This window comes from Eschrichtius robustus, chromosome 16, assembly GCF_028021215.1.
Source record: "Eschrichtius robustus isolate mEscRob2 chromosome 16, mEscRob2.pri, whole genome shotgun sequence".
NCBI classification, from domain to species: domain Eukaryota; kingdom Metazoa; phylum Chordata; class Mammalia; order Artiodactyla; family Eschrichtiidae; genus Eschrichtius; species Eschrichtius robustus.
This window is the reverse complement of record NC_090839.1, coordinates 52,859,358-52,884,856: the sequence shown is the minus strand read 5'-3', so window position 1 is coordinate 52,884,856 and position 25,499 is coordinate 52,859,358. Positions and strand designations below refer to the sequence as shown.

At 60.5% G+C, this 25,499-nt stretch overlaps 5 protein-coding genes across 6 annotated transcripts; 1 reads left to right on the top strand and 4 right to left on the bottom strand.

Moving 5' to 3' along the window:
- Positions 1-687: 687 nt before the first annotated feature.
- SYNGR3 (synaptogyrin 3) lies at positions 688-4,883 on the bottom strand. The gene is made up of 4 exons (XM_068524162.1): positions 4,718-4,883; positions 2,581-2,818; positions 2,176-2,318; positions 688-2,081 (listed from the first exon to the last, which is right to left on the bottom strand). Exons 1-4 carry the CDS (start codon positions 4,814-4,816, stop codon positions 1,872-1,874), a joined length of 690 nt encoding a protein of 229 aa, XP_068380263.1. The 5' UTR covers positions 4,817-4,883; the 3' UTR covers positions 688-1,871.
- A 2,117-nt stretch (positions 4,884-7,000) lies between these two features.
- On the bottom strand, positions 7,001-10,555 carry GFER (growth factor, augmenter of liver regeneration). Of its 2 annotated transcripts, XM_068524161.1 has the most exons (4): positions 10,263-10,555; positions 9,713-9,909; positions 8,581-8,781; positions 7,001-7,192 (listed from the first exon to the last, which is right to left on the bottom strand). In XM_068524161.1, exons 1-3 carry the CDS (start codon positions 10,506-10,508, stop codon positions 8,619-8,621), a joined length of 606 nt encoding a protein of 201 aa, XP_068380262.1. In that variant the 5' UTR covers positions 10,509-10,555; the 3' UTR covers positions 7,001-7,192; positions 8,581-8,618. The 2 variants fall into 2 exon arrangements, with proteins under 2 accessions (XP_068380262.1, XP_068380261.1); XM_068524160.1 differs by lacking the exon at positions 7,001-7,192 and having other exon boundaries at positions 8,061-8,781.
- Positions 10,556-13,150: 2,595 nt separating this feature from the next.
- Positions 13,151-16,011, top strand: NOXO1 (NADPH oxidase organizer 1). The gene is made up of 8 exons (XM_068524119.1): positions 13,151-13,493; positions 13,588-13,668; positions 13,850-13,925; positions 14,027-14,204; positions 14,383-14,564; positions 14,664-14,777; positions 15,408-15,525; positions 15,607-16,011. Exons 1-8 carry the CDS (start codon positions 13,428-13,430, stop codon positions 15,872-15,874), a joined length of 1,083 nt encoding a protein of 360 aa, XP_068380220.1. The 5' UTR covers positions 13,151-13,427; the 3' UTR covers positions 15,875-16,011.
- Positions 16,012-16,227: 216 nt separating this feature from the next.
- On the bottom strand, positions 16,228-22,497 carry TBL3 (transducin beta like 3). The gene is made up of 22 exons (XM_068524118.1): positions 22,398-22,497; positions 20,858-20,909; positions 20,682-20,777; positions 20,548-20,595; positions 20,302-20,443; positions 20,128-20,212; positions 19,864-20,034; positions 19,704-19,779; positions 19,538-19,631; positions 19,271-19,452; positions 19,037-19,178; positions 18,879-18,937; positions 18,692-18,795; positions 18,069-18,216; positions 17,753-17,983; positions 17,609-17,679; positions 17,369-17,525; positions 17,231-17,289; positions 16,874-16,977; positions 16,701-16,772; positions 16,454-16,612; positions 16,228-16,370 (listed from the first exon to the last, which is right to left on the bottom strand). Exons 1-22 carry the CDS (start codon positions 22,436-22,438, stop codon positions 16,261-16,263), a joined length of 2,403 nt encoding a protein of 800 aa, XP_068380219.1. The 5' UTR covers positions 22,439-22,497; the 3' UTR covers positions 16,228-16,260.
- A 992-nt stretch (positions 22,498-23,489) lies between these two features.
- RNF151 (ring finger protein 151) lies at positions 23,490-25,213 on the bottom strand. The gene is made up of 3 exons (XM_068525175.1): positions 25,155-25,213; positions 24,730-24,826; positions 23,490-23,972 (listed from the first exon to the last, which is right to left on the bottom strand). The coding sequence occupies exons 1-3, from the start codon at positions 25,211-25,213 to the stop codon at positions 23,490-23,492; spliced, it is 639 nt and encodes a 212-aa protein (XP_068381276.1).
- Positions 25,214-25,499: the final 286 nt, after the last annotated feature.

The following is a 25,499-nucleotide window of genomic DNA, read 5'->3' as shown; positions in this document are numbered from 1 at the left end:
ACAATACCAGGCAACACTTAGCAGTGTTTGCTGTGTGACAAGCACTGCTCTGAGCTTTTTACAAACACACACACACAGGTTTACGTTAACCCTTCCCGCACCTTTGATGACAAGAACTACTATTTTCCTTTTCCGGAAGGGGAGCCTGAGGCATAGACAAGCTGAGAGACTTGCCCAGAAAGACCAAGCCTGAACACGGCCAAGCCAGCATTCCAGCTCCAGCTCTTACCTGCTTTATTCAACCAGAATGTTGTTAACCAATAAGAAGTCAGAAATGAAAAAGTAACTGAGATAAGAATCCCAATAGATGAATTCAAAAGTAAACAAGACCAAGCTGGGGAAATCTCCAAAGGGGAGTTGGCCAGGCAATGTGGCTCTGGATGCTGCATGGTACACATGGTGGGGTCCCAGGAGCAGAAGGCGGTAAGAAGCGGACATTTGGAGAAATCACGACTGCTTTCCCCAGCATTCTCCAGAACATGGGCATCAGCCTGGTCTCCACCTCCCTGCCCCTTTCTGGATTCTTGGCCCTGGTGCCCCTCAGGTCCCAACCTCTGGCACTGGAGGGGCAGGAGTAGAAAGGATTCCAAGAGTGTCTGGGCCACAGTAAACTCATTTACAGTCTTTATTGTAAAGAAGTTGCAGTTGGAACATGGGACACTGAAAATACACAATCACGGATTGTTCTTTCAGAAGAGGGAGGGAGAGACCCATATATACAAAAATTGTAAACATGTTCACTTAAATATCCACAAATAGTTGGTCTATGCTACAACGTACAGGGTTGTCACTCAACTGCAACTCCAGAGGGAGGCGTCTGTCTGTAAAAATGTAATGTGGCAACCGCATTTGGTATTGACTTAATGTGAAAAGCCAGCTTTGAGCAATGCATGAGTACTCAGCTATGCAAAGGGACCCCCAACCTTGGGCTGGGCCTTAAAATGGGGTGCAGCATGGGGAGCGGAGGGACTAGTCCAGGGAGCCGAGGTAAAGGGGTTTGCAGGGAATGGCTGTCTCCAGGGCACGGTGGGAAGGTGAAGCCTCTAGGCCTCTCTCCTCATGAGGGGCGTGTCCTGCTGGGCACCCAGGTGTCTGGAGCCTCCCTTGGGCAAGGTCTCACTGAAGGGCTGGGAGAGGGCTGATGCCCAGGTCTACAGCCATGTTGTGCTTTCCTGGCCAGAGCTGCCCGCACCCCAGCAAGGGCCTGGGCCAAGGCAGGTAAGGGCTGGAGCTGGGGCCACAGAAAATAGGGGCTGCTTGTGGGGAACTATGAGGTGAAACCTGAAGACTTGACCACAATCACAACATCGACAGGGCTGGGCTACTCTAGTGAGCCTGTGAGAGGAAATGGAGGGAGGCTCCAGACAGAGCACGTGGCCCTACAGGGTGAACCACCGGGACAGAGCAAGGACCACCACTACCCACAGGGACAGGGGATGGGGAACAGTGGCCACGGGGTGAGGGTGGTGTCCCTTCCCCCAGTCACCCCCAGTCCAGGGCAGCCCCTGCACACGGCTATGGAGGGCAGCTGGACACCTGACCCCAGAGTGTACAGGTGAGCCCTGCCTGGCTGGCTCATGAGGGGAATGGCCCGCTGCCTAGGCTGGTCCACTGGAGGCTGAAGGACACGTGCCCAGGGCTGTGCTGTTCTCTCCTCAGGACCTCTGGCCCTGGGCTGGGGACTAAAGGGACTGGAGGAACTTGGGGGGGCACAGCCCAGTCACCCTAGAGGCTACCCTCTCTTGGCCCCAGATGGCCCACAGCATCCACACGTTGCTGTTGGGCCAGGAGGACCTGAGGGAGGTCCCAGGAAGCCTTGGATCCTGCATTGGTGGGGCAGCCTTTGTGCCTCGGTCTGGGCCTTATGGCCACTAGTAGGCAGGAACTTGGTACCCTTTGGGGCTGGTGTCCAGAGTCTCGGTGAAGGGCGGGCTCTGGTAGGTCTCGGTGCCCTCTACACCGCTGCCCACTGGGTAGCCTGGGTAGGTCTGGCCCGCCCCAGCACCCAGCTGTTCGGTGGCAAAGAGCGACATGTCGGTGCCCAGACGGAACCGCTGCAGGGCCTTCACGGTAAGCGCCGCCTGAGGGGGAGTCCGGGGTCAGCCAGGGCCGACCCTGCCCCGACCCTTACCTGGCCCCAGTCCCTGCCGGCCGCAGGCCGCCGGCCGCACTCACCCAGCTGAGGATGGAGAAGAAGCTGAAGGCGATGGCGGCCCGCGCCGCGTCTCCCGCCTGCGTCGTGCCCGGCCCGGGCGCCGTGCGCTGCCACTGGTTGGTGAGGAAACAAAAGCCCACGAACCACAGGAAGGACCAGAGCCCTGCGGGCAGGTGGGCGGGCGGGTCAAGGGATGCTGCACCAAGGCGCCCGGCCCAACCCTGCCGGCAAGGAGAATCTGCAGACCGAGGACCCGCCCCGTCCCGCCCCGCCCCGCCCCGCCCCGCCCGGACCTGTCCCCGCCCCAATCGGCTGAGAATCTACGCGCTCCCTCTGGCCCCGCCCCGAAGCCCGCCCTCCCGACTCCGCCCTCCCGAGAAGCCCCGCGCCCTCCCCCAGGTCCCGCCCCTCACGGCCCCGCCCACCTGAGAAGCCCAGGTCGAGCAGCACCGCACGGCGACGGTCGCGGACGCTGCTGATCTGCTGGAAGTGCACGTCGAGCAGCAGGAACGCGGCGCAGGCGAGGAAGGCCCCAAGGCCGAGCGCGACGCCGAAGCGGCAGGCACCCGCGTTGCCGTTGAAGACGCAGCGCAGCTCCGGGTCGCTGTCGGCGTTCACGTAGCCCTCGTTGACTATGGGCCCGAAGACGGCGATGGAGAACACCTGTGGGCGGCGGGAGCGCTCAGGGCCCTACGGTGGCCCCTTCCTGGTCGAGGCCCGAGGTCTCCTAGCCCACCGTGAGTGCCCATGCCCTCGGGAGTGTCCCTGCGTTCCCCTGCAGCACAGGATCTATCTCGGGTGGGGGTCTTCGGGGACCCCCCTCCCTTAATATCTACCTCAAGTTTAGTAAGTATGGACAAAACATACCATTTAGTGAGGATCAACTGTGCCCAGGCACTGTGCTTAAAATGGCTACACGTGTTTGTTCATGGAATCCTCCCAAACAACCACAAGAGTGCCACACTGCTCTTATCCTCTTTGTAGATGGGGAAATCGGGGCTCCAACAAGTGAAGTGCCTTGTGGAGGGTTGCATGGTTGATAAGAGCCAGGGCTGACATTCAAGCTGGGTCCTCTGTACCTTGTGGAGCCCGTAGTGTCCCCCATGGCCCACTCCAGAGTGTGGGAACAGGAGCTTTCACCTGGACCAGTGATCCCCAGGCTTGAGTCAGCAGGGCTAGGTGAAGTAGATGTGGAGTCAGGCGAGAAGGGCGGGAGCATGGGGGGGGGCGGGCAGCAGAAGGACAGCTGCACAGAGCTGTCAGCCAGGACCTGAGTGGAACCCACCCTTAGCATTCGGGAGCTGTGCGGGCTCGTTTCCTAGCATGCCAAATGTAGCAGGCACAACTCATGGGGTGCTGGGAACAGGAATAATGCCCACCCAGCGTCCTGCACTTTGTGGGCACTCCAGGGATGATGGCCCCACATGACTGTGGCTAATTAACACCATCCATACGTGCTTGGGCTTAAAAGGCGACACCGCTGACCTCTGGGGTTCAGTCAAACCTCAGTGCCCTGTGCCCACGAGGGCTGGAAGGCAAAGGAGTGGACCACAGTCCTTTTAAACCAGAAGCTGCTCTTTGAGCTCTGGGCAGCCCTATATTTCTAAAAAAAAGACCTCAGATTTCAGCTTCATTTCTCTCCTTTCCAGCCCCAGCTCCTAGAGACTTAGTCAAGAGTGAAACCAAGGTGCAAGATACGGACACGTACCCACAGATTGGTGCACAAGTCAGGTCAGAGCTGGGACCAGAACGTAGGGTCCCTACTTCCTGGTCTGGCCAGAGTCACACCACCCAAGGGCCCCTGCCCCACCCTGGGCACCGCCCTCCTGGAACACAGGTGAGTACGTGCCACCACCAGCCACCACCAGGTGGACAAAACCCAGAACTCAGCATTCCACCTTCCATCTCTCCTGCCTGGAGGGATGGGAAGGAGGAGCAGGCCACTGGGCCTAAGGTTGCTCCAGTAGGCTAGGCTGCCTCTAAATCTGCCCCTCCCACACCACCTCCCAGGAAGCCTTCCCAGTGTAGAGCCCCTTCCAGCTGCCCCAGTCAGAGGAATCCCAGAGCACACCCCCCAACTCACAGTTGCAACTGGGGGGCCTGGGAATGGCCAGCTCCCTTCGAAGGAGCCGGGAGGATGTGCGTGCAGAAGTAGGGGGGAGGCTCTGCCTGATTGTCTTGGCTCCGATAGCCCTTACTCGTGCTGAGGCTGAGCGCTCAAGCCCCTCCGCGAATCCTGCCCCCACCCCTGTGCCCGCTTCCAGGGTGTAAGCACAGGAAAAACCGAGCGAGGGCTGAGGAAGGGGATTGAGTTAGACCTAAGGAAGAATTGGGAGGTGGGTGCGGCGGGCGGTGACCTCTCAAGGTACCCGGCTGTCGCCGCCGGCCCCTCCCCCGCCCGCAGGTGGGCGCGCCCTGCCGGTGACGTCACCCCAACCTGAGGCCGGTGGGGGAGGGGCCGGCAAGGATGAGGATGGGGGCGAGGGGCAGGTGATAGGGATGAGGGAGGCGAGGCGAAGTGGGACGGGGTATCGGGGCGGGGCTTGGGCCGGGGCCACTCACCCAGGACGCGATCCGCAGCAGGGTCTGGGGCCGCCGCGCGAAGCTCACAGGGTCCAGGGCGGCCCCTGCGCGTCCCGCGCCGAACGAGGCTCCCTCCATGGCCAGCCCGGGTGGGCCGCGTGCCCCCGGCGCCCTCTGTCCTTCTGTCCGTCGGGCCGGCCCCGCCCGAGGCCGCCCGGGGCTGCTGCCGATGCTGCCGATGCTGCCGCTGCCGTCGCCACCTTCCAGGAGTGCGCGCCGGCCGCGGCGGGGGCGCGCGGGGCGGAACCGAGCCTACACCCCTCCCTCTGGTCCACGCGCGCAGGGCTGGAGCCCTCACCTCCCTCCACCTTGCCCACCTTCCACCCCACCCCACCCACTCTCACCGCAGGACCAGGGTCCGAGACGGAGACCATCCACCAGGTCCCCATCAGGAGGCGGGGTCAAGGGGCTGAGTCCCCCACGTCCACTCACAAGTAGTCAGGAGTCAGCAGGGCAGGTGGACACTGGGCTCAGCCTTTGCCGTAGCCACGTGGGTGGACAGACCGACATGACCCCACTCCTCTGTACAGGGCCCTTTCCTGAGTGCCTAAGGAGGTAACAGGTCCAAGGGCTCCAGCGTCTCCCCCAGCCCTCAGGGAAAGGGAACCCAGCTTCCTGCCTCTGGTCCCCATAGACCAGAGGGAGGTTACTGGGGCCTTTCCCATGACTTCCCACTGCACCCTAGCTTCTCCTTCAGATTCTATCCTCCCTAACAGGGAGGGAGAATGGCCTCTGCCCTCAGGGACACTTGTCCAGGCAGGCAGAGCCCAGAGGCCCACATGGGTGGGAGTTGGGGCATCTCTGCTCTTTTCCTGTGTCTGGATGTTGTCATTCCGAGGGTGCTCACTGAGCCCTGCACACTCCTGGGTCTCCCCAACTGACTTTCAGCTGACATATTTAGTTTTGGGCCGAGGAGTGGGGAGAAGCATCAGAGATGGGGAGTTTGGAAGAGCGGGTACCTAGCTTCCCAGCACCCCCGCTGGGTCTTTTCCACAGATGGCCCAGCCCCAGGTTAGACAAGGTCCCTTCCTGCATGTTCCTTCCAGGCCAACCTGGCAGGGACCCAGATGACTCCTGTTTCTGTCTAGGACATTGAGGAAAGTCTGCATTTGTTGAGCATTTACAGTGCCAGGTGTTTCACCACGACCTGTGGAGGCAGGAACTGTTTTACTGCCATTCTTCAGATGGTAAATAGGCAGGTGGGAATTCCCTGGTGGTCCAGTGGTTACGACTCACGCTTTCACTGCAGAGGGCCCGGGTTTGATCCGTGGTCGGGTAACTAGGATCCTGCAAGCTGCACAGTTGGCCAAATTTTAAAAAAAAAGAAAAAAAAAAAACCAGGGCTTCCCCGGTGGCGCAATGGTTAAGAATCCGCCTGCCAATGCAGGGGTCACGGGTTCGAGCCCTGGTCTGGGAAGATCCCACATGCCGCAGAGCAACTAAGCCCGTGTGCCACAACTACTGAGCCTGCGCTCTAGAGCCCGCGAGCCACGACTACTGAAGCCTGCGCGCCCAGAGCCCGTGCTCCGCAACAAGAGAAGCCACTGCAATGAGAAGCCCACGCATTGCAATGAAGAATAGCCCCCGCTCACCACAACTAAAAGAAAGCCGGCGCGCAGCGAGGACCCAACACGGCCAAATATAAATAAATAAATAAATAAATTTAAACAAACAAACAAAAGGCAGACTGGTTGAGTTCCTTCATCACACTTAGTGAAGAGCTGGGATTCAAATCCAGGTCCCTACTGTGCCAGGGCAGGTGTGGCCAGAAGTGCCACCCACTAGTTGACTCCATGACACTGTGCATCCAATCCTATCACCTCTCCCCTGTCAGTGACAGTTTCCTCTCTTGTCTCATGCATCATTCATTTCCCCCTTTTACTTGATCATTTACATCAGTGCCTAAACCTGCTCCATTCCTGAGCCCACTTCCCCTCCAGCTGTCACTGCTCCCTTTAGTCCCAGGGGCAATGCAGGCACTGCCATGCTGTCCCCATCCTCCTAGGAACACTTCTGATGTCACCCTCTCCTCGTGTTCCTCCTACTTCATGGGCCCTTTCTTGTTACCTCTTTCTGGTTCCCTCCTCTTGTTCCATCTGTGACCTTTGAGCCTTAGGGGTCCCAGGGCATGGTCCTGGGGCTCTTCTTCCTGCTCTATGCTCACTGCCTTGGTCTCCATGCTAACAGCTTGAGCCAGAATTTTCCCTTGAACTAGAGTCCCACTCATCTTAGCCTGGATACCCTGGAAAACAGAATCTGTGGCAAAGTTAAAGAGTTTTATTGGGAGGTGAAACTTTGGGGAAGCCAGAGTTAGGGAAAAAGGAAAGTGAGGCAGGGAAGGAGGGAGAGCAAACATGGACGGCGTGCTCCTGAGCTGACCACAGCTTCGCTGGCTCCCAGCACACAGGTGACTCGGGAAAGGCCAGAGACAAGTCCTGTGCTGGGGATGTCCATCTGTAGGAGGAAAGAGCAGTGACTTCTTTGCTGGTTGCTCCCTGCCTCCTATTTCTTTATGTCACCTGGCCCCTTGGGCAGCCCTGAGGAAGCCAGCACCCCCGTGGGGCCAGTGGGGTAAAGATGCAGAGGAGGCTGTGCCAAAGGTTGGCCCTTGCCCAGGGAGGAGCCAAGACACCATGGGGAGAGGTGAGAGCTGTACGACCACAGGGGTACGGCGCACTGTTGCTGGGCCATTCCAGCTGGGAGCCAATGCCTGGGAGCAGGTGTGGCTGAGAGGATATGTGAAGGCCCAAAAGCTGGATCCAGGTCACCCCCAGACCTGCTCCACTCACAGCCTTCGGAATCTCACTGATACACTGGGCAACTCCCTCCTTCCAGTGGCCAGAACCCCACAGCCACCTTGGGCTCCACCTTCAGAGTGTATCCGGTGAGGCCTCCCACTCACCCTGGGGCGAGCTTCCCTCTCAGCTGCCACAGGGGTGCCTGCCCGGCCTCCTCTTGCCCACGCCTGCCTCATTCCATCTCAACAGCCAGAGGGACCTTTCAAAAGTCACATTCTGCCATTCCTCTGCTCCAAACCCTCCACTATGTTCCATGGGAGCTGGGTGTTAAAACCATATCGTTGCTGGGGCCTTGAGGACCTCCTGCCATGTGACCTCCCCTCACCTCTCTGATCCTCCCTTGGCTCCAGCAACTCAGCCTCCTTGGTGTTCCTGGAACATCCTGGCCCACCCTTGTCTTGGAACTGCTCCCTCTTCCTAAGGAGCCAGAACCCAGATAGGAGGAAGCAGGAGACCACAGAGGAACGAGGGCAGGCCCTGTCCATCGTTGCAAATCCCAGCACAAAACACACTGAGGCCAGGTCTTCAGTCACTTCTCCAGCATTTTATTTTTCGTCTCAAGCTCCACGGAGCCTCCTCTGACAGGCCTGGGACGGCTCTGCGAGGCCATGTGCCAGATGGAAGGTGCACAGCAGAGCTCAGCCCCCAGGCCTCTTTCCTGAAGTGCAAATGGCACACAGCCTCTGGGGCTACCGTCCCTGTTGACCCCTAGCTTTCCCTAGCTACAACGTGGGGAGACAGTGGCCTGGCCCGGAAGGGCGACACAGGGGAGCCCAGACAGGCCTATCACCTTCCTGTGCGGGGAAGTAGGCAGCAGGGTGTCGAGTGGGTGGAAGGCCGAATCCTGAGAGGAAGGGACAGCCTAGGCTGCTCCTGCCTCCTTCACCTGCAGCCCCACGGGGCGTGGGCTGAGGGTGCCTGCAACGGGTACCTCCACTTACACTCCGAACCTGAGAGGGAAAGGGCTCCACGGGTAGCGTCTGGGGACCACCCAACTGAGACAAGGCAGGCCCTGGCTCTGACGCGCACTTTAATGAGCCCCACCCTCTCTGGCCAGGCCGCCCACAGGCTCTGGCTGCCCTCTAGTCACAGGAGCCGTCCTTCCAGCCGTCGCGCCAGCGCTCGTCCACCAGCGAGCAGTTGAAGTCCGGCTTGCCTAGCTTGCGGTTCACCTCGTTGTGCAGGCGGCATAGCCACTGGGTGAAGCAGGCCCGAGTGCGAGTGTCTGGCTGGTTCCTGCATATCCTGCGTGGGGGGGAGCACACGGAGGAGGAGGGCAGGCAGTGCTCCCACTGTCCCCGCCCCACCAGCTCCTTGCCTGCTCAATTCAGGGAGGAGAGCTGGGGCACTGCTGTGAGCTACACCCAGAAGTGCCCTCATGCTCTGAATTCCCAGAAGGGGGCAGACCCTGCAGCAGCAAGGCCTGGTGGACTCCTAGGCCCGCTCAAACCCTCACCTCGGGAGCTTTGCAAACCCTGTCAGGAGCCCTGAGCAAGACATTGAGGCAGAGGCCTCAACTTTACAACCTGGTAACAATCAGGAATCCTCACCCCAGCGTCCCTGGCCCCAGGCAGTGTGTGGAAAGGGTGGGGCTGGCATAAAGGCAAAACTGAAAACCAGATCTGTTTCTTAGCACCTGTGGCCCTGCTGCATCAGCTCAGCAAGAGACCTTGTTCTAAATGCCCAGGCTTCAAACAGCAAGGGCTGCCCTGCCCCCCACATCCTGCTCAGAAACGCCATGGGTGCCAAAGAACAGTTCTTGGGCTCCCCAATGAAAAAAAGGTGGCTCCTGGAAGCAACAGCAGTGAGTTCCCAAGGTCTTGAAATTGGCAGTCCTGCTCCAGAAGTTAGGCAAAGTGGAGTCCTCCGAAACCTGCCAGAGCCTCCATCAGTGCTAAGCAAGGGATCTCATGAGGGAAGCCCTCCCCGGAAGCCTTGTGGCTGCAGAAAGAAGCAGTACCCAGCAGCAGCCCCAGACAGCTTGGCCTTTGAGGAGAAAGAAGATGGCTCAGATGATCCAATCCCTTCTCTGTTGGTGGTCCCTGATCTCAGCAACCCTCTGCCACCTCTGCATCTTATTTCTCTAGGCTCCCCTTTATGACATCAGACAGGGGCCCCAGGCCCAGGCTCCAGGTGGGATGCTCTGCTGCCTGCAGACTGTGCAGACACAACTTACCTTTTCCTTATGTCTTCAGCACACTCCTCACACGGGTAAAACTTGGAAAATAAATGTATGAACTGAGCCATATCTTGCTGCTGTTCTGGGGTGGGCAGGTCGGGATAGTAGGCCGCCAGGGTGTGGAGGACGGCCCAGCTGTGGCGGCCCAGTTCCTCGCGATCCGGAGGACAATCTTCCCTCAACTTGCTGTCCCGCTGCGGAAGGAGGCCGACCAAGGGTCAGTTCGGTTTTCCCCAACCAGAAACCTACAAAGCTGCCCTTTTTTCCCCACCAGCCGGAGGCCCGCTGACTGGAGACAGAAGTCCTGAGGCCGATCCAGCCCACATGTGGCTAAGAGCCGAAAGGCCAGGGTTACCTTGGGGGCAAGGTTTAGGAACAGCCAAACCCGGGGGGCAAAGTCTGTCAGGCTTAGGGCCTGTGGGAACGCTCGGCCTGGGTCCTGGGAAGTCTGCCCGGGGTGCTTGAAAACAAGGTGTGGGGGCCGGGGCTAGGAGTCAGCAGGGCTCGCGGGCCTCTGAGGGGAGGTGGCGCCCCCCTGCATCTGCACCTTCTGCTGTGTCCGCATCCACGACTTGAAGTCCACGCAGGCCCGGCAGGGCCGCCTCCGGGAGGCGTCCTCGGCGACCTGAGAATCGGAGGCCGGCGCCTGGGATGGCGTCCGCACCGAAGCGGCGGAATCTCTCCGCCCCGCGCCCCGGCCGCGCGCGTCCGTCACCAGGTCGTCCATCACCTCGGAGCGCGCGCCGCCGGGCAGAAAGGAGAAGAGGCTCCCCCGCTCCCCGGGCGCCGCCATGTTGCCCGCGCAATGCCTGCCGGGCCAGGTCGGCCTCCAGATGGGCTTCCAAGTCGGCCTCCAGGCCAGCGCGCGCGCCGCCGCCAGGGCGCGGCCACAGGAGCCGGGCGCGCGCGCCGCGGGCGCGGGCGCTGGGCCTGAGATGGGGCCGGGGGTGGGGCCGGGGGTGGGGCCCGGGGCGGTGTCCGGCCTGGAGGCGGGGCTGGGGGACTTGGTCCGCGCCCGGCAAGCGGCAGAGCCAGAGACAGGGGTCCGGGCTAAGGACGCGCCGGAGGCCCGGGCCGGGATGCGCGCGGAACCGGAGGCCCGAGCCCTGGCCGCGCCCCTGGGCCTCGTTCCACGGCCCGTGCCCGACCTGCGTCGTCCGTGGCTGCGCTCCCGCCTCCTCCAGTAGAAGAGCAGCGTGTTGTGGAAGACGCGCCCTGGCCGTGCCGCGGCCTCGGGCTGCGGCCTCGGCCACGTCCGTGTTGCGGTCCGCGATGCCCCCATTGCTCCGCTCTGACCGTCCCGCGTGCCCGCGGCTTGGCTCTGTGCCCTCAGTTGGGGGAGCGCCCAGCTGGGCCGTGAGCGCACAGAGGGCGTGCTGTTGGTGCCGGGGGTCCAGGGGATACACCTTGGCGACCGGCGCCATGGCAACGGGCGCCTGGCAACGCGGGGCGGGGCCGTGCCTGCAAAGGAGGAGGTGCGTCTCTGGGCTCCCGCGAGTACCGAGCGGCCCCTCTCCCCCACCTCCCCCGAATCCTACAGCCTACTTGAAGAGGTTAAACCCACGTCGGGAGTGGCCTCAGGGATACCTCTGCTTCCATATGTACATTAATTCACTCTGCAAGTATTTGTGTAGTGCCTAATCTGTTCTAAGCACTGTTCTAGGCACTGGTCAGTGCAAGGAGCAAGATTCGTCCGTCCCCGACCTCCTCAGCTCATAGTCCAGTGGTCAAGACGGAAAAAACAAAACCAACCAAACAAAAAAGAGTCACACTAATAAATGTTCAGGTACAAACTGTGATGGGGGCCATGAACAGGGCGTGGTAAATCTGGGAGGCCTCCTTGAGGAGGTCACCCTTAGGCAGTGGCCTGAAGGATGAGGAATCAACTGAGGAGGGCAGTCAAGGCCAAGGCAGGAGGGAGGAGGATCTTGGCTTCTTGCAAGGCCAGTGGGACAGGACCTGGGAAGGGTGGTGGGAGGAGAGATCCAGAGGTGGCCAGGGACCCACCAAGGACATCATCAACTGCCATGGCAGCTGGGAATTTATTCTGAGGACCCTGGGAAGGTGCTGGGAAGTTTTGGGCAAGGTACCCTGGCCTGATCCCATTTCTGTTTTGCAAAGATTCCTCTGAAGAGTGGATTTCATGGGAGCAAGTGAGGAGCACAGGCTTTGGGGGAGGATGGGGCTGTTGGTAGTTGTCCAGGTGAGAGATGAGGGTAGGGGGTGTTGAGAAAGAAAGAGTGGAAAGGATCTAGGTTGCTGGGGGTGTAGAGCAGGGGCTCTCAGTTGGCATAGGGAGACGCCTCAGCATCTTTCTAGGTCCCTGGCTGTGAGTAAGCTGGCCCTTCTCCCACTTCTCTCCTCTGTCTTCCAAGGGAGCAGGATCTGTCCCACCCTGTACGCTACCAGGCCAGTGGCCCCCACTGAGAATGGCAAGTGTGACAGCTGGGCTGAAGGCACCTTGCAAAAATTAGGCCTATGTCCACAAATGTTCATTGCCTGGGCCAAGACTAGGGAAGGTTTGAAGGTTTCAGAGAGAGCCACTGGTTGGACAGACACACAAAGGTTTCAAAGAGAGCCACTGGTTGGACAGATACACTCTGGCCTTTTGTCAAGGCCAGAGTGGTTTCCTGGAGGGATGCCATAGAGGCTGACCCCTCCCTCGAGGGCTTGGGGTAGAGGGAGTCTCAACACAGAGCTGGTGTCTCCAACAGGGGGAAGAACCACTGTGTACCAGGGTTGGATGGGGCTCCAAAAATCTCCCCTATAAGGAAGCAGTTCAGAGATGTGGGGCACCTGGGCACACCATCTGTCTGGGGATTCTAGGGCCTTCCCTTCACCACCCCAGTTAGTGGGGGGATGGTCATCCTGATCTCAGAGGCTGTGTTTGCAGCAAACTATGATAAATCATGAATTCAGAGATGGCTCTCAAAACAGTCCTAGTCACCACCTCCCCCATCCCCCAAGCGCTGGTGACTAGAGATGGACCCTCTTCATCCTGCCCCAAGTCTCTCCACCACAGGGGAACCTATGGGGTAAAACTGTGACATCCGCCTCTCCCCAACACATGATGAAAAAAACCCTGACAGTTAATATCCATTTAACACAAATTTCCTCCTCTGTGATTTGGGGACATTACAGAGACCTTTCCTCCAATGTGAGGATTAAGCCAAACAAAGCACTTAAAGCCTTTAACACTGGGTCACTGGTTCCTGATGATGACAGCAGTTAGCTCCCCAGGGAGTTCAAAGACAGAACCAAAGGGCACACCCGGCAGGCGGCTCTGACCGATCTCAGCACTACACAGGGTGTGGGAGAGCCGGGAGGTGTGGCCAGGCCTGGCGGCACTTTGATGGCTCTTCCTTCTCCTCCTCCTCCAGCCATGGCCAGACTCCAGCAGGAGGGCCTCAGGCCACAGTCCCAGCCCCAGCCCCTCCACTCTTTCTTTGCTTCTCCTCCCACCCACGGAGCCCTGTGCTCCTGCCCCTCTACAGGCTAGGGGTGCGGTGAGGAAGCTGTGAAGGACCCAGTCACGGGCAGGGAAGTACAGCAAGGACCTGGCAGGTCTGGGGCATCGCCGGGGAATTCCAAACAGTCTTCCGGGTACCCGAGGCCTCCCCTCCTCCCCATGTAGGCAGGGAGGCAGTGGGACGCTTGACCACACCCGACAGACTCCAGAAACCTGTGACGGAGATCTGGGGAGGCCACAGCGATGGCAGGCCCCCGGCACCCAGTGTCTGTGAGCGGGGCAGCTATGGTACAGACAGACAGGCTCCAGGTGGGGACCGACGGGACCCCTGCCAGCCCCAAGGGAGAGGGAGGGAGTTCCTGGCCTAGCGCCTCCAAGAAGCCCTCAACCTTTCATCTAACAGACGTTCACCTTTTCCGTGTGCTGGTCGGATGACAGCGACACCTTTGCACGAAGAAGCTGGGAGGAGTTCAGGAGACTCCATGTGAGTGAGTTTGGAGCCACCCCGACTTCCCCCAACTGCATGACCCACCCGTGACCACCCCCCATTGCCTGCCCTTGTGCCCACTCGGGCTTCCAGCCCCTAAGATCCTGGAAAGGGACCCCCGCCCTCCCAGGGGAACCAGTGGGCCCTCGGAGACCGACATGCTCCTTCTCGCCCTCAGAAAACCCTCAAGGAGACCTTTCCAGTGGAAGCTGGTCTGCTGCGGAGATCTGACCGCATTCTCCCCAAGCTTCCAGGTCAGGCCAGCAAGGCTCCCAGGAGGGGCGGGGGAGGCAGCAGTCTGATGCGGGGAGCCCTGGGGGTGCTGTCTCACGGTCAGTCCCTATCCTGCCCACAGATGCATCGTTGTTGGTGCACTGGGGCCGCACTGGCCGAGGCCTGGCGCGCCTGCAGCTGCTGGAGACCTACTCAAGGGCGCTGCTGGCGGCAGGGGAGCGTGTGGCCCATAGCCCGGTGCTCACTGGCTTCTTTGCACCACAACCCATGGACTTGGAGCCTGCGCTGCCAGCTGGCAGGTGCCTGACCCACCCCCAACTCTCTGTCAGCAGAAACATCTGGAAGATGGGGGGGGGGGCAGGGTGGAGGAAGGGCCAATGAGGACGGGAGGCTCGGAGGCTGGATGGACGTGTGGGGGATGCCAAGCAGTTCCCACACTTCCCATCCACCCACCTCTCGAACCTGCACCCTCACCAGCCTGGTGATCCTGCCTGCCCCGCAAGAGCCCCTGCCAGGCCCCACGGGCAGCCCTGCCATCCGCAGCCTGGAGGCTCAGAGCCTGCGCTGCCTGCAGCCCTTCAGCACCCAGGACACATGGGGCCAGCCCTTCCACGCTCGGGCCCAGGAGGCCCTAGATGTGCTGCTGCGACACCCCTCAGGTGGGCCTGGGCAGGAGTCTGGGGACACGCCCTTCTGCCCCCTGGGATGTCAGTGGGCCTCAGGAACCAAAACACCCCTTGCCCTTATCTTGGGCACAGGCTGGTGGCTGGTGGCGAATGAGGACCAGCAGACGGCATGGTTTCCTGCTCCCTACTTGGAAGAGGTGGCCCTGGGCCAGGGACGAGATGGGGAACGGTCCCTAGGGAGCAGTGGTGAGACTAACCCTCCTCCCCACACCCACCACCACGGGGCAGTGTTCAGCAAAGCTGAGTCACAAGAAGCATGCAAGCCAGGGGAGTGAGGCCATGGGATGACCAGGGGGGGTGCCAGTGGCCCTGTAGTGTGTGCTTGGCCCCCACAGTGAGCCAGAGCCCCACTGGGTTTATTTATTTATTTATTTACTATTTTTGGCTGCATTGGTTCTTCATTGCTGTGCACAGGCTTCCTCTAGTTGCAGCGAGCAAGGGCTACTCTTCCTTGCGGTGCACAGGCTTCTCATTGTAGTGGCTTCTCTTGTTGTGGAGCATGGGCTCTAGGTGCGCGGGCTTCAGTAGTTGTGGCTCATGGGCTCTAGAGCGCAGGCTCAGGAGCTGTGGTGCACTGGCTTAGTTCTGTGACATGTGGGATCTTCCTGGACCAGGGCTCGAACCCGTGTCCCCTGCATTGGCAGGCGGATTCCTAACCACTGCGCCACCAGGGAAGCCCCACACTGGGTTTTAAAGCAGTCCCTGGTGTCAGCAGAGATCCAGAGGGGAGCCCGGAGGTGGTGATTCAGCAGATGATGCAGGGACCAAGAAGTGGGGCCCTGGCCTCTGTGGTGACCACCAAGGATCCATTCCCAGGGTCCCAGTTCTGTGCTTCCCATGCCTACGAGAGCAGCCAAGCCGACGAGCTGTCTGTGCCCGCAGGGGCACGCGTGCACGTGCTAGAAACGTCAGACCGTGGTTGGTGGCTGTGCAGGTGCGTGGGGTGGGGCTCTGGGTGGGCCCAGTCTAACAGGGGTAGGGCCCAGTGCTAACCAAACCCTGCCCTCCCCCGCAGGTTCCGAGGCCGTACTGGTCTTCTTCCAGCTGCAATGCTGCAGCCTGATGGGCTGGGCACACTCCTCAGCGGACCATGGCTCCACCTCAGGGTAGATGGTGGGGAGGACAGGGAGGGCAAGGCCCAAAGCTCCCCCAAGTCCCGCCAGGCCACAACCCTGCCGCCTACCGTGCCTGCCCGACCATCTCGGAGTGCCATTCAGAGCTGCTGCTGCACCATCACCCGTAAGGCACTAGGGCAGGACCCAGGGTGTCACGGACCCCCTTGAGAGTGTGTGGCACGTCGTGAAGGGCTGCGCTGTGCACCCCACAGCTGGAGCGGCAGGCCAGAGGCTCCAGACCCCAAGGATGATGGCTGGCAGCCACATCAGCCTCAGGGCTGTGGGATGCGCAGTTGAGGGTGGGATTCCCTGGCTGGTGGGGCAAGGAGACTACACTCTCCCTCGTCTTCTGAGTAAAGTTCTCCTGACTGACCCCCACCCAGTGTCTGTGCTGAGGGGCAGGGACTGGGGGATCTTGGGCCAGAGAGTGGGGGTGGGGCTGGCTGGTGGGCCCAGCCTCAGGCTGGCCCAGGCAGTGGTCCAGGACCTGGGGCGAGACAAAGCCCAGACAGACACAGGGAGCCGAGATAGCAAAGTACATATTTTGGTGTGTTTCAGAGGGCCACGGGGGCCGCGGGGAGGGTGGGCAGCTTCATGTTGTGCCATAGGAAGTCCAGGAAGGTGGCTGCTTGCAGCATCCGGCTGAGCCGTTGAAAGTGCCGCTCTGGGGGAGGACAGCAGGCGATCAGGGTAGGTGGAGTCTGGCTGGATGGCCCCCTGCGCCCACCCGGGGCTGGGCCTACATACCAGTGTAGGGCAGCAGGGCCTCAAGTGAGGCCCGCACACCGTCGTAGGCCAGCAGCTCTTCCGGGGCCTCGTGCCGCAGGAGCACGCCCAGCACGGCCTGGGCTTCGTGGCAGTGCCGTGAGTTGGTGTTCCACGTGACACAGAAGCGCAGCAAGGCCTCTGTGGGTGACGGGGACCGTCAGACCTGCCTGCTGGGCCACCCCAGCCTTACTAGGCACCATCCAGCCCCGACCTGCCCGCCCCAGACCTTTCTGGTCTCGCCGCAGTTGGAGCACCGTGGCTTCCAGCTTCTCGCAGGACTCGGGGTCCCTTTGGATAGCTACGGGAGGAGGAGAGAGGAGACTGAGCCCTGGGGAAGGGGCACCAAGGACCCGAGAGACTACCCCCCGCCCCGCCTGTCTGGCCCGAGGCAGCACTGACCCTGGATGACAGTCAGCACAGTGTGGGGCCGGTCTAGAGAGATGGCCAGGCCCAGCGCCCGCAGGTACCGCTTCTCGTATAGCAGGTTGTCCAGTTCTTGCTGCCTGGTGGGGGAAGGAGGGGACAGGACCACTCGGGGACCTGGCTAGGGCTGAAAGCAGAGCCATCAGGGGCTGGCTGAGGAGTCTGCAGCCCGGGCCTGAGCACCCGCTGGGGGTGAGCTGTGTTGCTGCTCCGAGCCTCAGTTTCCCCAAGATATAGAGAGAAGGGACGCCAATGTGCCCTACTCCAAGGGGCGGGGGTGGTGCTAACGCATGGGACTTGCCGGGCGGGGTTGGGTGGAGACCCCCAACTCACTTGACCACCTGCTCCTCTCTCTTGGCCTGCTCCTCTGCCTGCTCCGCCTCGGTCACATCCTGGGGTCAGACTGGGGTCAGAATGGCACACCCACGCTGTCCTGCCCACTGTCCCCCCACCTCACCCCAGGCCACACACCTTCCAGAGGATGACGCAAGAGTCGCTGGCGCCAGTGAGAGCATGGTCATCCAGCCGGCTGCAGTGCAGCCCCCAGACCTTGTCCTCGTGGGCGTCCAGCGTCCTCACACACTCATTGTTCTTGATGGTCCACAGCTTCACGAGCCCATCAGAGCCGCTGGGTTCGGGATTGGGAGGGGGCTCAGCCCTGGGGCCTGCCCCCAGCTCACCCCTAACCCTGCCCCGCCCTCACCCACTCACCTGGACAGCAGCTGTGTGCCGCGACTCACAAAGGCCACCTTCAGCACAGAAGCATCATGTCCCTCGAATGTCTGCAGGGTGAGGAGAGGGGAGGTGTGAGGTGTCACCAGGTGGGGGGCCAGGCCTGGGCTGAGGGCGGCTTACCTTGAGGCAGCTGAAGTCCTGCAGTGCCCAGAGCTTGACGGTGCCATCGGCCGAGGCCGTAGCCAACACCTGGTCCATGGGCGAAAACTGGACACACCAGAGGCCACGCCGGTGGCCCGAGAAGACGCCCAGCAACTGGCACTGTGGCAGGGCCCAGAGTTTGGCCGTGCGGTCCTGTGACCCCGTGGCCAGCAGCTTGTCGTTGGGGGCAATGGCCACACTGTTGATGTCCTGGTGGTGGAAGCAGGCAGCAGCTCAGATCCCCATCCCAGCAAGGGCCCTGCTACGACCCCACCTGTGTGCTGCGTGCGGTCACCTTGTCGTGGCAGTGCTGTGTGGCCTGGGCCTGTAGGAGGACAGGGCCACCATCGGGGCCTGTGCTCTTGGATGGCAGGGCTTCAGGGAGGGGCCACAGCTTCACAGTGCAGTCCTGGCTGCCCGTCACCAGGAAGGTCTCCTTCAGCCTGAGGCCCGATTTGGGGGAGGGGGAGACACCTGCTGAGCCCTGGCCAGACCTGTCTGCAGCGCACCACAGCTCAGGCCTGTCAGACCCTGGTCCAAACCAGAAAGACTGTCCCGGAATGTGAACTAATGTGCCACCGCCTGAACACCTCTGGGACCACCTGCTTCCACTCGAGTCTGCACTGCCTGCCCTCAGTGCTGTCAAACCTGGAGACTTGGTCCCAGCAATGGGAGTCCCAGGCCTAAAGAGCACCCTCTCCCCCTGGACGCTGCTTAGTGTCATTGTCCCTGGTCTAACACCCCTCCCCTTTTAACCACACAACCTTAAGATCACTTCTTAGGAACCTCCTACAGTAGCATCTGGGGATGCCCCAGCCCCTGTCCTCTAGTCCACATTCCTGGGCTGGAGACTCAGAAAGCAAGGCGAAACCTGCCTCTGTCTCCATGACACCCCGGACCCCAGCCCTGAACCGCTACCTTGAGCAACAAATGGTGCCCACGCTGTGTGTGTGTCCAGAGCCCTGAGCCACACAGGCCACCTTGCCCGCCTTGTTCATCCTCCAGACGCAGATGCTCTGATCCTGGGGATGGGATGGGTGACGAGAGGCTGGGCTGGGCTTCCCAACCCGGGGCCCTGTCCCCCCCACCTCTCGTGGTGCTTCACCTTGGCACAACTAACGAAGAGCCACCCCTTCCGGAACACATCTAGGGCCAGCACAATGTCTAGAAAAAGGTGGAGAGGACATGGCTAGAGAACAGTTGTGGCAAGGCGGGGCAATCCAGTCCTGGGTGAAGTCCGGGGCGCTGGCCTGGCGCCCTCACCTGTGTGGCCGTGGAGAATCTGGCAGGCGGATGTCTGCAGCTCAAATACTTTCAGGCAGGGGCTGTTAGAGGCCACCACAACGTGGGAATCCTCGGGCCCGAGAAACCGGACGTCCAACACCTCCTCACTGTAGCCGGCAAACTGTGGGGGCGGGAGGGACACAGGCCAGGGCCTGTGTGAGTGGAGGGGTGGCATCCTGGGCTGTGGGCCGAGCAGGGGCAGCACTTGCTCACCTGTTTCTGCAGCTGCAGGGAGCGGGCCTCATAGAGCAGCAGGTTGTGGTCGGCAGTGACGCTGAGGAGCAGGCCAGCGGCTCGGGCCAGGGTGCAGTGGGTCAGCTCCTGCCCGGGGCCTGGCAGCTGCCGTTGTGCATGGACACACTGCCCAGAGGCCGCCTCCCACACGCGCAGCGTGCCTGTGTGGGGACAAGGGCCGCTGGGACTCACAGGTCCACAGGCCTCCCTTACTCCTGCTGCCTGCCCTGGCCTGGCCCCACCCACCTTGGTCGCCAGCTGTCAGGAAGTGCAGGCCCGCAGACTTCACACCCAGCTCCGGTGCCGGCTCCTCTGGCAACAGAACCGCAGCCTCCACACTCTGAGGACGAGCAGGTCAGAGGTGGCAGCCCCACCTCCCACCCCGCCCCACTCACTGGCCCTGGTGCCCCACCTCAAACACCGGCACGGTCCTCGTGGCCTGGAGGCTCTGCAGGTCCCAAACAATGCAGATCTTGTCACGGCCTGAGCTGGGGGTAAACAGCCACCTCAGTTCCCGAGTCTCAGCTGTGGCCCTCCCTTTCCTGCCAAGGCCTGGGTGGCTGGCCACTGACCTGAGCATGGTGTGACCATCGGCACTGAAAGTCAGAGAAGTGACAGCGCTGTAGTGGGCAGTCAGTATGGCCAGGCACGACTGCTCCTGCAGCGACCACACGCGGATGCTGGTGTCTGCGGCTGAGGAGAAGAGGAGCAGGCGTGCGGGGTCCGGGTGGAAGGCCACCAAACTGCAGGCAGGTGGGGTGGGGCTGATGAGCTGTGCCACCCTGACTGTGACACCCCACCCACACACCCTCCCTCCCTCCTCCACCCCTACTCACTGTATGACGCCCGGTGAGCCCCGAAAGTGGTGTGTCCCATAGTGCCGCACGACATCCCAGACATGCACGGCCCCATCACAGCCGCCTGTGGGAATGTATTTGAGGTGCGGGGGCTGTATGCCCAAAGCCCCCTGCCTGGCTCTAGCCGGCCCCTCTACCCAGCCGGGGTCCTACCTGTGGCTAACAGCGTGGAGGTGGGGTCAAAGGCCATGGTGGCCACAGGGGCTGTGTGTATTGCCTTCCACAGGCGGGTGATGCTGCCCTCTTGCCAGGCCCACTGAGCCAGCAGCAGTGCCCGGCTGGCTGTCACCAGCACCTGGGGGAGCATGCAGTTCAGCTGGAGGCAGAGGCATGGACCCCGTCCTCATCAACTCTGGTTGGGAGGTACCGGAGCCCACCTCTTGTCCCGGTTCCATATACCTTGTCATCGGGGCTGAGATCAAAGGCAGTGATGTCCTCCTGGTCCTCCTGGGGCAAGAGTGAACGCACAGGGTGCCATGAGAATAGGCTGCCCCCCCCACCAGCCCCTTACCCTGACCCTCCCCCGCCCGCACCTGCTCCAGGCTCTGCAGCATAGTCCCTGAGGCCACATCCAGGATGTTGACTCTGGTGCCACAGACACAGAAGAGGTGCTGCCCAGTCTGATCCAGCTAGTGACAAAGGGGTCTCAGTCAAGGCAACACTTTTCAGCCCCTGCCTGCCCCACCACTCTGCTCCCCTGGGCCAGTACCTGCACCTTCCCGCCCTTGTAGAAAGGCTCGATCTTGCGCTCGACAGCATAACTGGAGGAAAGACGGGGAGAGAGTGAACCACCCACCCCTTGGTCCTCAGTGCCCAGCCCTGCGCTAGGTGCTCTCCCAGAGATCAACCCAATAGGGCCCTACCCTTGAAGAGTTCCTGGGTAACAGCAGGGATGCAGGGGACATGAGGGAGGGAGAGTGACGAGCTCTTCTACTGTTCCTTTCTTTAACTCTCTCAGCTGTACTGTGAGGTGGGTGTTGGTAACCCCGTGTTACAGAAGATTACACACGGGTTACACACGGGTCCCAGGGCAGTCCAAGTCTTCCCAGAGACTCCCAGTATGGAGGAACCCAGGCCTTGGGGGCCCCCTGCTGGCCATGAGAGGCCAGGCTGGGATACCAGCCCAGAGCGACATTCTCTTCAACATCTTCCTCAACATTTTCATCCCTGAGGTCCAGCCTGCCCCTTCCCCAAGCCTGGCTCCTTCCTCCATTGCACTCTCTGAGCAGATTCTCATTTCAGCAAAGCTGTCAGGCTGTCCTCTCCCCTCCCTCTCGGATACTTCCATGCTGGTCCAAGCCACTGCACTCTCCTCTCCGGGGAGCTGCTCCAGCCTCTTCACTTGGTCCCTATCACTCTCTCAAACCCTGCTCCCAGAGAGGCCTTCTAGAACATAACTCTGTTCATGTCATCACCCTGCCTTAAAGCCCTCCGCTCTCCTTACACGTTTACAAGACCCTGCCTCGACGGGTGTCTCCTGACTCTTTGTGTTCACACGGGCTGTTCCCTGTATGTGGCCTGGGTCTCTCTTCCCGAATTTCAAAGGTGCCTGGCTGACTCCGCTGGAGGAAGCCTGACAGCCAAGATGAAACGGAGCCCCCCTGAACCCACTCGTCCAACAGATGGTCTTGGCATCAGGGCTTCCCCTTGCTAATGCGTATCACAGGCCCTGATAGAAACGATTTGCTTAATATGTTTATCCCACCAGACTGCTGCACAAGGCGAGGCTGAGTCTGTCTAGTCCCGGGCACTGAGATGTTCAGCATAAGTTTAGGGGTTGAAAAAGCACGGGATTGAGGGCTTCCTGACCACGGAGGACCAGCCCATCTCCTGACCTCTCTTCCTGCTCCCCGGAGAAGAGGGACAGCAGATGAAACCCCCCCAGGCCGCCTGCCCCAGAGGTGGTTCTTCTCCCGCTACCTGAGCGCTGGGGAGTCCCGCTCCCGTCTAGGACCAGCCTCGACCTGTGCTCAGTTCGCCCTTTCCTCCCTCTCTGGGATTTCTTGTCCCCCTCCCCCTCCCCAAACCGGCTCCAAGTTTAAGTAGCGGAAGCCAGCTTCACCCGGCGGGACTTCAGTGCCCGCCCTCCGAGAGCAGTCAGTGCCGGCTCTCCCGCGAAGACGCCGCGGGCCTGCCCGTATACAGCCCTCACCCCATCCCCAAACCGAATGGGTGCAGGACCCACGCCAGGCGCCTTGGCTACTCCGGCTGCGAAGCCGGCTCCCTCCCCCGGTGGCGCCCCGGCTCACTTGGACTTAAAGCGGCCCACTCCGGCCACCGCCTCCGCCATGTCGCCACTGCCGCCGCCGCCGCCGCCGCGTGAAGGAAACCTGGGCGCCACACCACACTGTCGGCGCCGGGAGATGGCGTCACAGCCGGCAACTACTGTGACGTCACCAGCGCTACGGCCTCGGCGACATCTTTGCTGTGGGCAGCGGAGCGGCGTCAGGAAGCGGAAGATGGCAGAAGCGTTTCCGGCCTAGAGGGCTGGCTGTAGAACAACGTGGAAGCGGCTGGGGCCGACTGGCAGCGTGCTGGGGTCTCCAGCTGCCTGTCATTTTACTGGACATTTAAAAAGGTATTCGGGAACTTCCCTAGTGGCTCAGTGGTTAACAATCCGCCTGCCACTGCAGGAGATATGAGTTCGAATCCTGGTCCGGGAAGATCCCACATGCTGCAGATCAACTAAAGTTAAACCCCTGCGCCAGAACTACTGAGCCTGCGCTCTAGAGCCCGCAAGCCACAACTACTGAAGCCTGTGCGGCTAGAGCCCGTGCTACGCAACAAGAGAAGCCACTGCAGTGAGAAGCCCGCTCACCGCAAGAAGAGTAGACCCGGCTCGCCACAGCAAAAGGCTGTGCGCATTTTTATTTATAAATAAATAAATGTATTTAAAAAAAGCAAAAAAGGTATTCGTAGGAAATGTTTACTAAAGTAACCCCAAGACTCCTGCCCCCTTGGCATTCTGGGATTTGGGGCAAGAGTGGTCAGGTGTGGTGAGTTAGCAGATAGAGCCTGTGAACCGGGCTCTGCCTTAGGGCTTCCGGTATAGTATGAGAAATATCACAGGTAAATTAATAAATCGGGTGATTTCAGAGTCGTTCAAATATTCATTGAGCACATTCCACGTGCAAAGCACTGTTCTAGGCACTTGGGAGACACCAGAGAAGCCGGTGAGCCAGTGTGAAGAACTGGTGGGAAAGAACTTGGAAAGGTCCAGGGAAACAGGCCAAGATGTCCCTTTCAGATGAGGTAATGCTTGGAGGGGGAGGCGTGAGGCCAGCAAGCACAGCGGTGGTGAGGCGGCCAGGCCTGGGCTCTGCGTTTATTTACTCCCCTATTTACAAGGTAGCTTGGCCCTGGGCCCCCCACATCTCAGCCCCAATGCTGCCTTCTGGGGGGGCCTCAGCCTCCTCTTGCGGGGCGCCCAAGAGCAGGCCGTCATCTTCCAGGAACTCTCCGAGCTGGGCCAGCTGCCGGCGGATGAGGTTGGCAGACCGGTACACCTTGCGAATGCGCTGTAGCAGGCACAGCACCAGGGTCCGGCAGCGCTCCTGGCGCTGGCACCAGGCCTCGCGCAGCTCACGGTAGCAGTTGTGGCTTGCGCGTTCGTCCGGGCCCAGGGTGGCCCCGCAGCCCAGGGGGCAGCGCTGATGGGCACCATGCTGGCAATTCTGCCGGTGCTCGGCCAGGTTCCCACGAGGCACCCGCGACGTGCACCCCTCGTTGGGACAGGCCATCAGCTCGAAAGGGCATGAGTCCTGGTGCCCCTTCCGATGGGCCAGGGGGCACGTCACCAGGCAGCCAGCTTCGGCGTTCTTGCACTGGGGGTGGAGGAGAGCATCGTGTGAGCCAAACCAGGTGAGACACTGCCAGCCATGAGCCGGCCGCCCCCCATAGAATCTTCCATCCATGGCATTCCACTGAGCAGGAACCACTGAACTGGGAGCCTCCCAAGCTCTTATGTACCACTGGCTTGGTGGAGAGAGGGAAACAGTGGAGCAAATGCTTGGAGGTGGGAAAAATCTAGATCTCTGAGAGGAGGGGGACAGGACCTGAGGTTTAGAGAACAGGGAGTTACATGGTCTGGTGGATTGTTTGTATGCCAGGTTTTTTTTTTTTTGGTTCCACTGTGTGGCTTGTGGGATCTTAGTTCCCCGACCAGGGATTGAACCTGAGCCATGGCAGTGAAAGCACTGAATCCTAACCACTAGACCATGAGGGAACTGCCCAGTCAGGTTTTTAAAAAAAAAAAATCTCAATTTCCCCATCTATAAAACTACGGGGCTGGAGAGTAATGGGCAGCACAACAGACACTCCATCCTCTATAATCCCCATTTTACAGCTGGGGCTCCTGGAGCTCAGAAAGGTTAGGTAACATGCCCAAAGTCACACAGCAAGTAAGGGGTAGAGAAGTGACTCAAATTCAGCCAAGTCTGATGACTTCAAGGAGGGCAGTCTGTTGGTGTAGAAACCCTCAGTTCTGAGGATGGGATTCTTTTCAACCCCTCTTCTGGCTCTGCGCCCCACCCCTACAGGGGTGAGGAGGGTAGGGTGGTGGGAGTGGGTGTTTTGAGCTACCTTGACTTCCAGGCGGCCAATGATCTTCCGGAGTTTATTCACATGGACCATCTTTTTCTGTGTCACCTCTTTCCTGCAGCACGGACAGGTCTTTTGTCTAGGAGACATGAGTGGGGGTGATTGTTGGGAGTGGGAGGAGAGCAAGTGGCAGCAACATGCCTCCCCTGGTGGTCCCTCCTTCTCTTTAGTTGGAAGAGACATAAGAGGGCTTTATAGGGAGCTCTCAGCTCTGAGGCTGGGGCTAAGGGCTGCAGATACCACAGGGTGACCAGACTCACATACATTAGTGTCCCAGGAGATTTGGCAGCTGAACTTTATGGCCGTCATGACCTAGTGCTTGGCTGACCTTCCTCTCTGTTCTGGGCCCCAGGAATGGCTCCCAGCCCCACCCCTGCCCTCCCAGCCTTTTGGGTGCCCAGTAGCACCTGGCTAGCCACGGGAGGATGCACTTCTTGCAGAAGATGTGGCTGCATGGCAACCTCATCGGCCTCTTGAGAACTCCATGGCAGACAGAGCACAGGAAGTTGCAGTCGGGAGGGCTGGCGAAGAGGTTGAGCTCATACCCGCCACTCTGCAAAGGCCAGGCCAGCATCAGGGCCTGGCTGGGACCGGGATCTGGCTCCCCACTCCACATGCCCAGAGAAGGACCCCAGGAAGCTTTGGGTGGGAGGTGGGCCACATGAGAGCCCCAAGTGGAGGGCTGGGTCAGCACCCACTTTGAGGTGACAGCGGTGAGGGTCAAGACCCCCCATGACTACCAACCTCCAGCT

Coding starts and splice junctions, on each gene's coding strand:
- SYNGR3 (XM_068524162.1), bottom strand. CDS start 4,816: ATGGAGGGAGCCTCGTTCGGCGCGGGACGCGCAGGGGCCGCCCTGGAC. Junction 2,819..4,717: donor TGCTGCGGATCGCGTCCTGG/GTGAGTGGCCCC, acceptor CGCCGCCCACAG/GTGTTCTCCATCGCCGTCTT. Junction 2,082..2,175: donor TCTTCTCCATCCTCAGCTGG/GTGAGTGCGGCC, acceptor ACTCCCCCTCAG/GCGGCGCTTACCGTGAAGGC.
- GFER (XM_068524161.1), bottom strand. CDS start 10,508: ATGGCGGCGCCCGGGGAGCGGGGGAGCCTCTTCTCCTTTCTGCCCGGC. Junction 9,910..10,262: donor GGATGCGGACACAGCAGAAG/GTGCAGATGCAG, acceptor CTCCTTCCGCAG/CGGGACAGCAAGTTGAGGGA. Junction 8,782..9,712: donor GCTGAAGACATAAGGAAAAG/GTAAGTTGTGTC, acceptor CCCCCCACGCAG/GATATGCAGGAACCAGCCAG.
- NOXO1 (XM_068524119.1), top strand. CDS start 13,428: ATGGCAGGCCCCCGGCACCCAGTGTCTGTGAGCGGGGCAGCTATGGTA. Junction 13,926..14,026: donor CATTCTCCCCAAGCTTCCAG/GTCAGGCCAGCA, acceptor TCCTGCCCACAG/ATGCATCGTTGTTGGTGCAC. Junction 14,565..14,663: donor GCTGCTGCGACACCCCTCAG/GTGGGCCTGGGC, acceptor TCTTGGGCACAG/GCTGGTGGCTGGTGGCGAAT.
- TBL3 (XM_068524118.1), bottom strand. CDS start 22,438: ATGGCGGAGGCGGTGGCCGGAGTGGGCCGCTTTAAGTCCAA. Junction 20,444..20,547: donor ATCTCAGCCCCGATGACAAG/GTATATGGAACC, acceptor ATGCTCCCCCAG/GTGCTGGTGACAGCCAGCCG. Junction 18,796..18,878: donor TCTTCGTTAGTTGTGCCAAG/GTGAAGCACCAC, acceptor TCCCATCCCCAG/GATCAGAGCATCTGCGTCTG.
- RNF151 (XM_068525175.1), bottom strand. CDS start 25,213: ATGAGGTTGCCATGCAGCCACATCTTCTGCAAGAAGTGCATCCTCCCG. Junction 24,827..25,154: donor ATCCTCCCGTGGCTAGCCAG/GTGCTACTGGGC, acceptor CATGTCTCCTAG/ACAAAAGACCTGTCCGTGCT. Junction 23,973..24,729: donor TTGGCCGCCTGGAAGTCAAG/GTAGCTCAAAAC, acceptor CTCCACCCCCAG/TGCAAGAACGCCGAAGCTGG.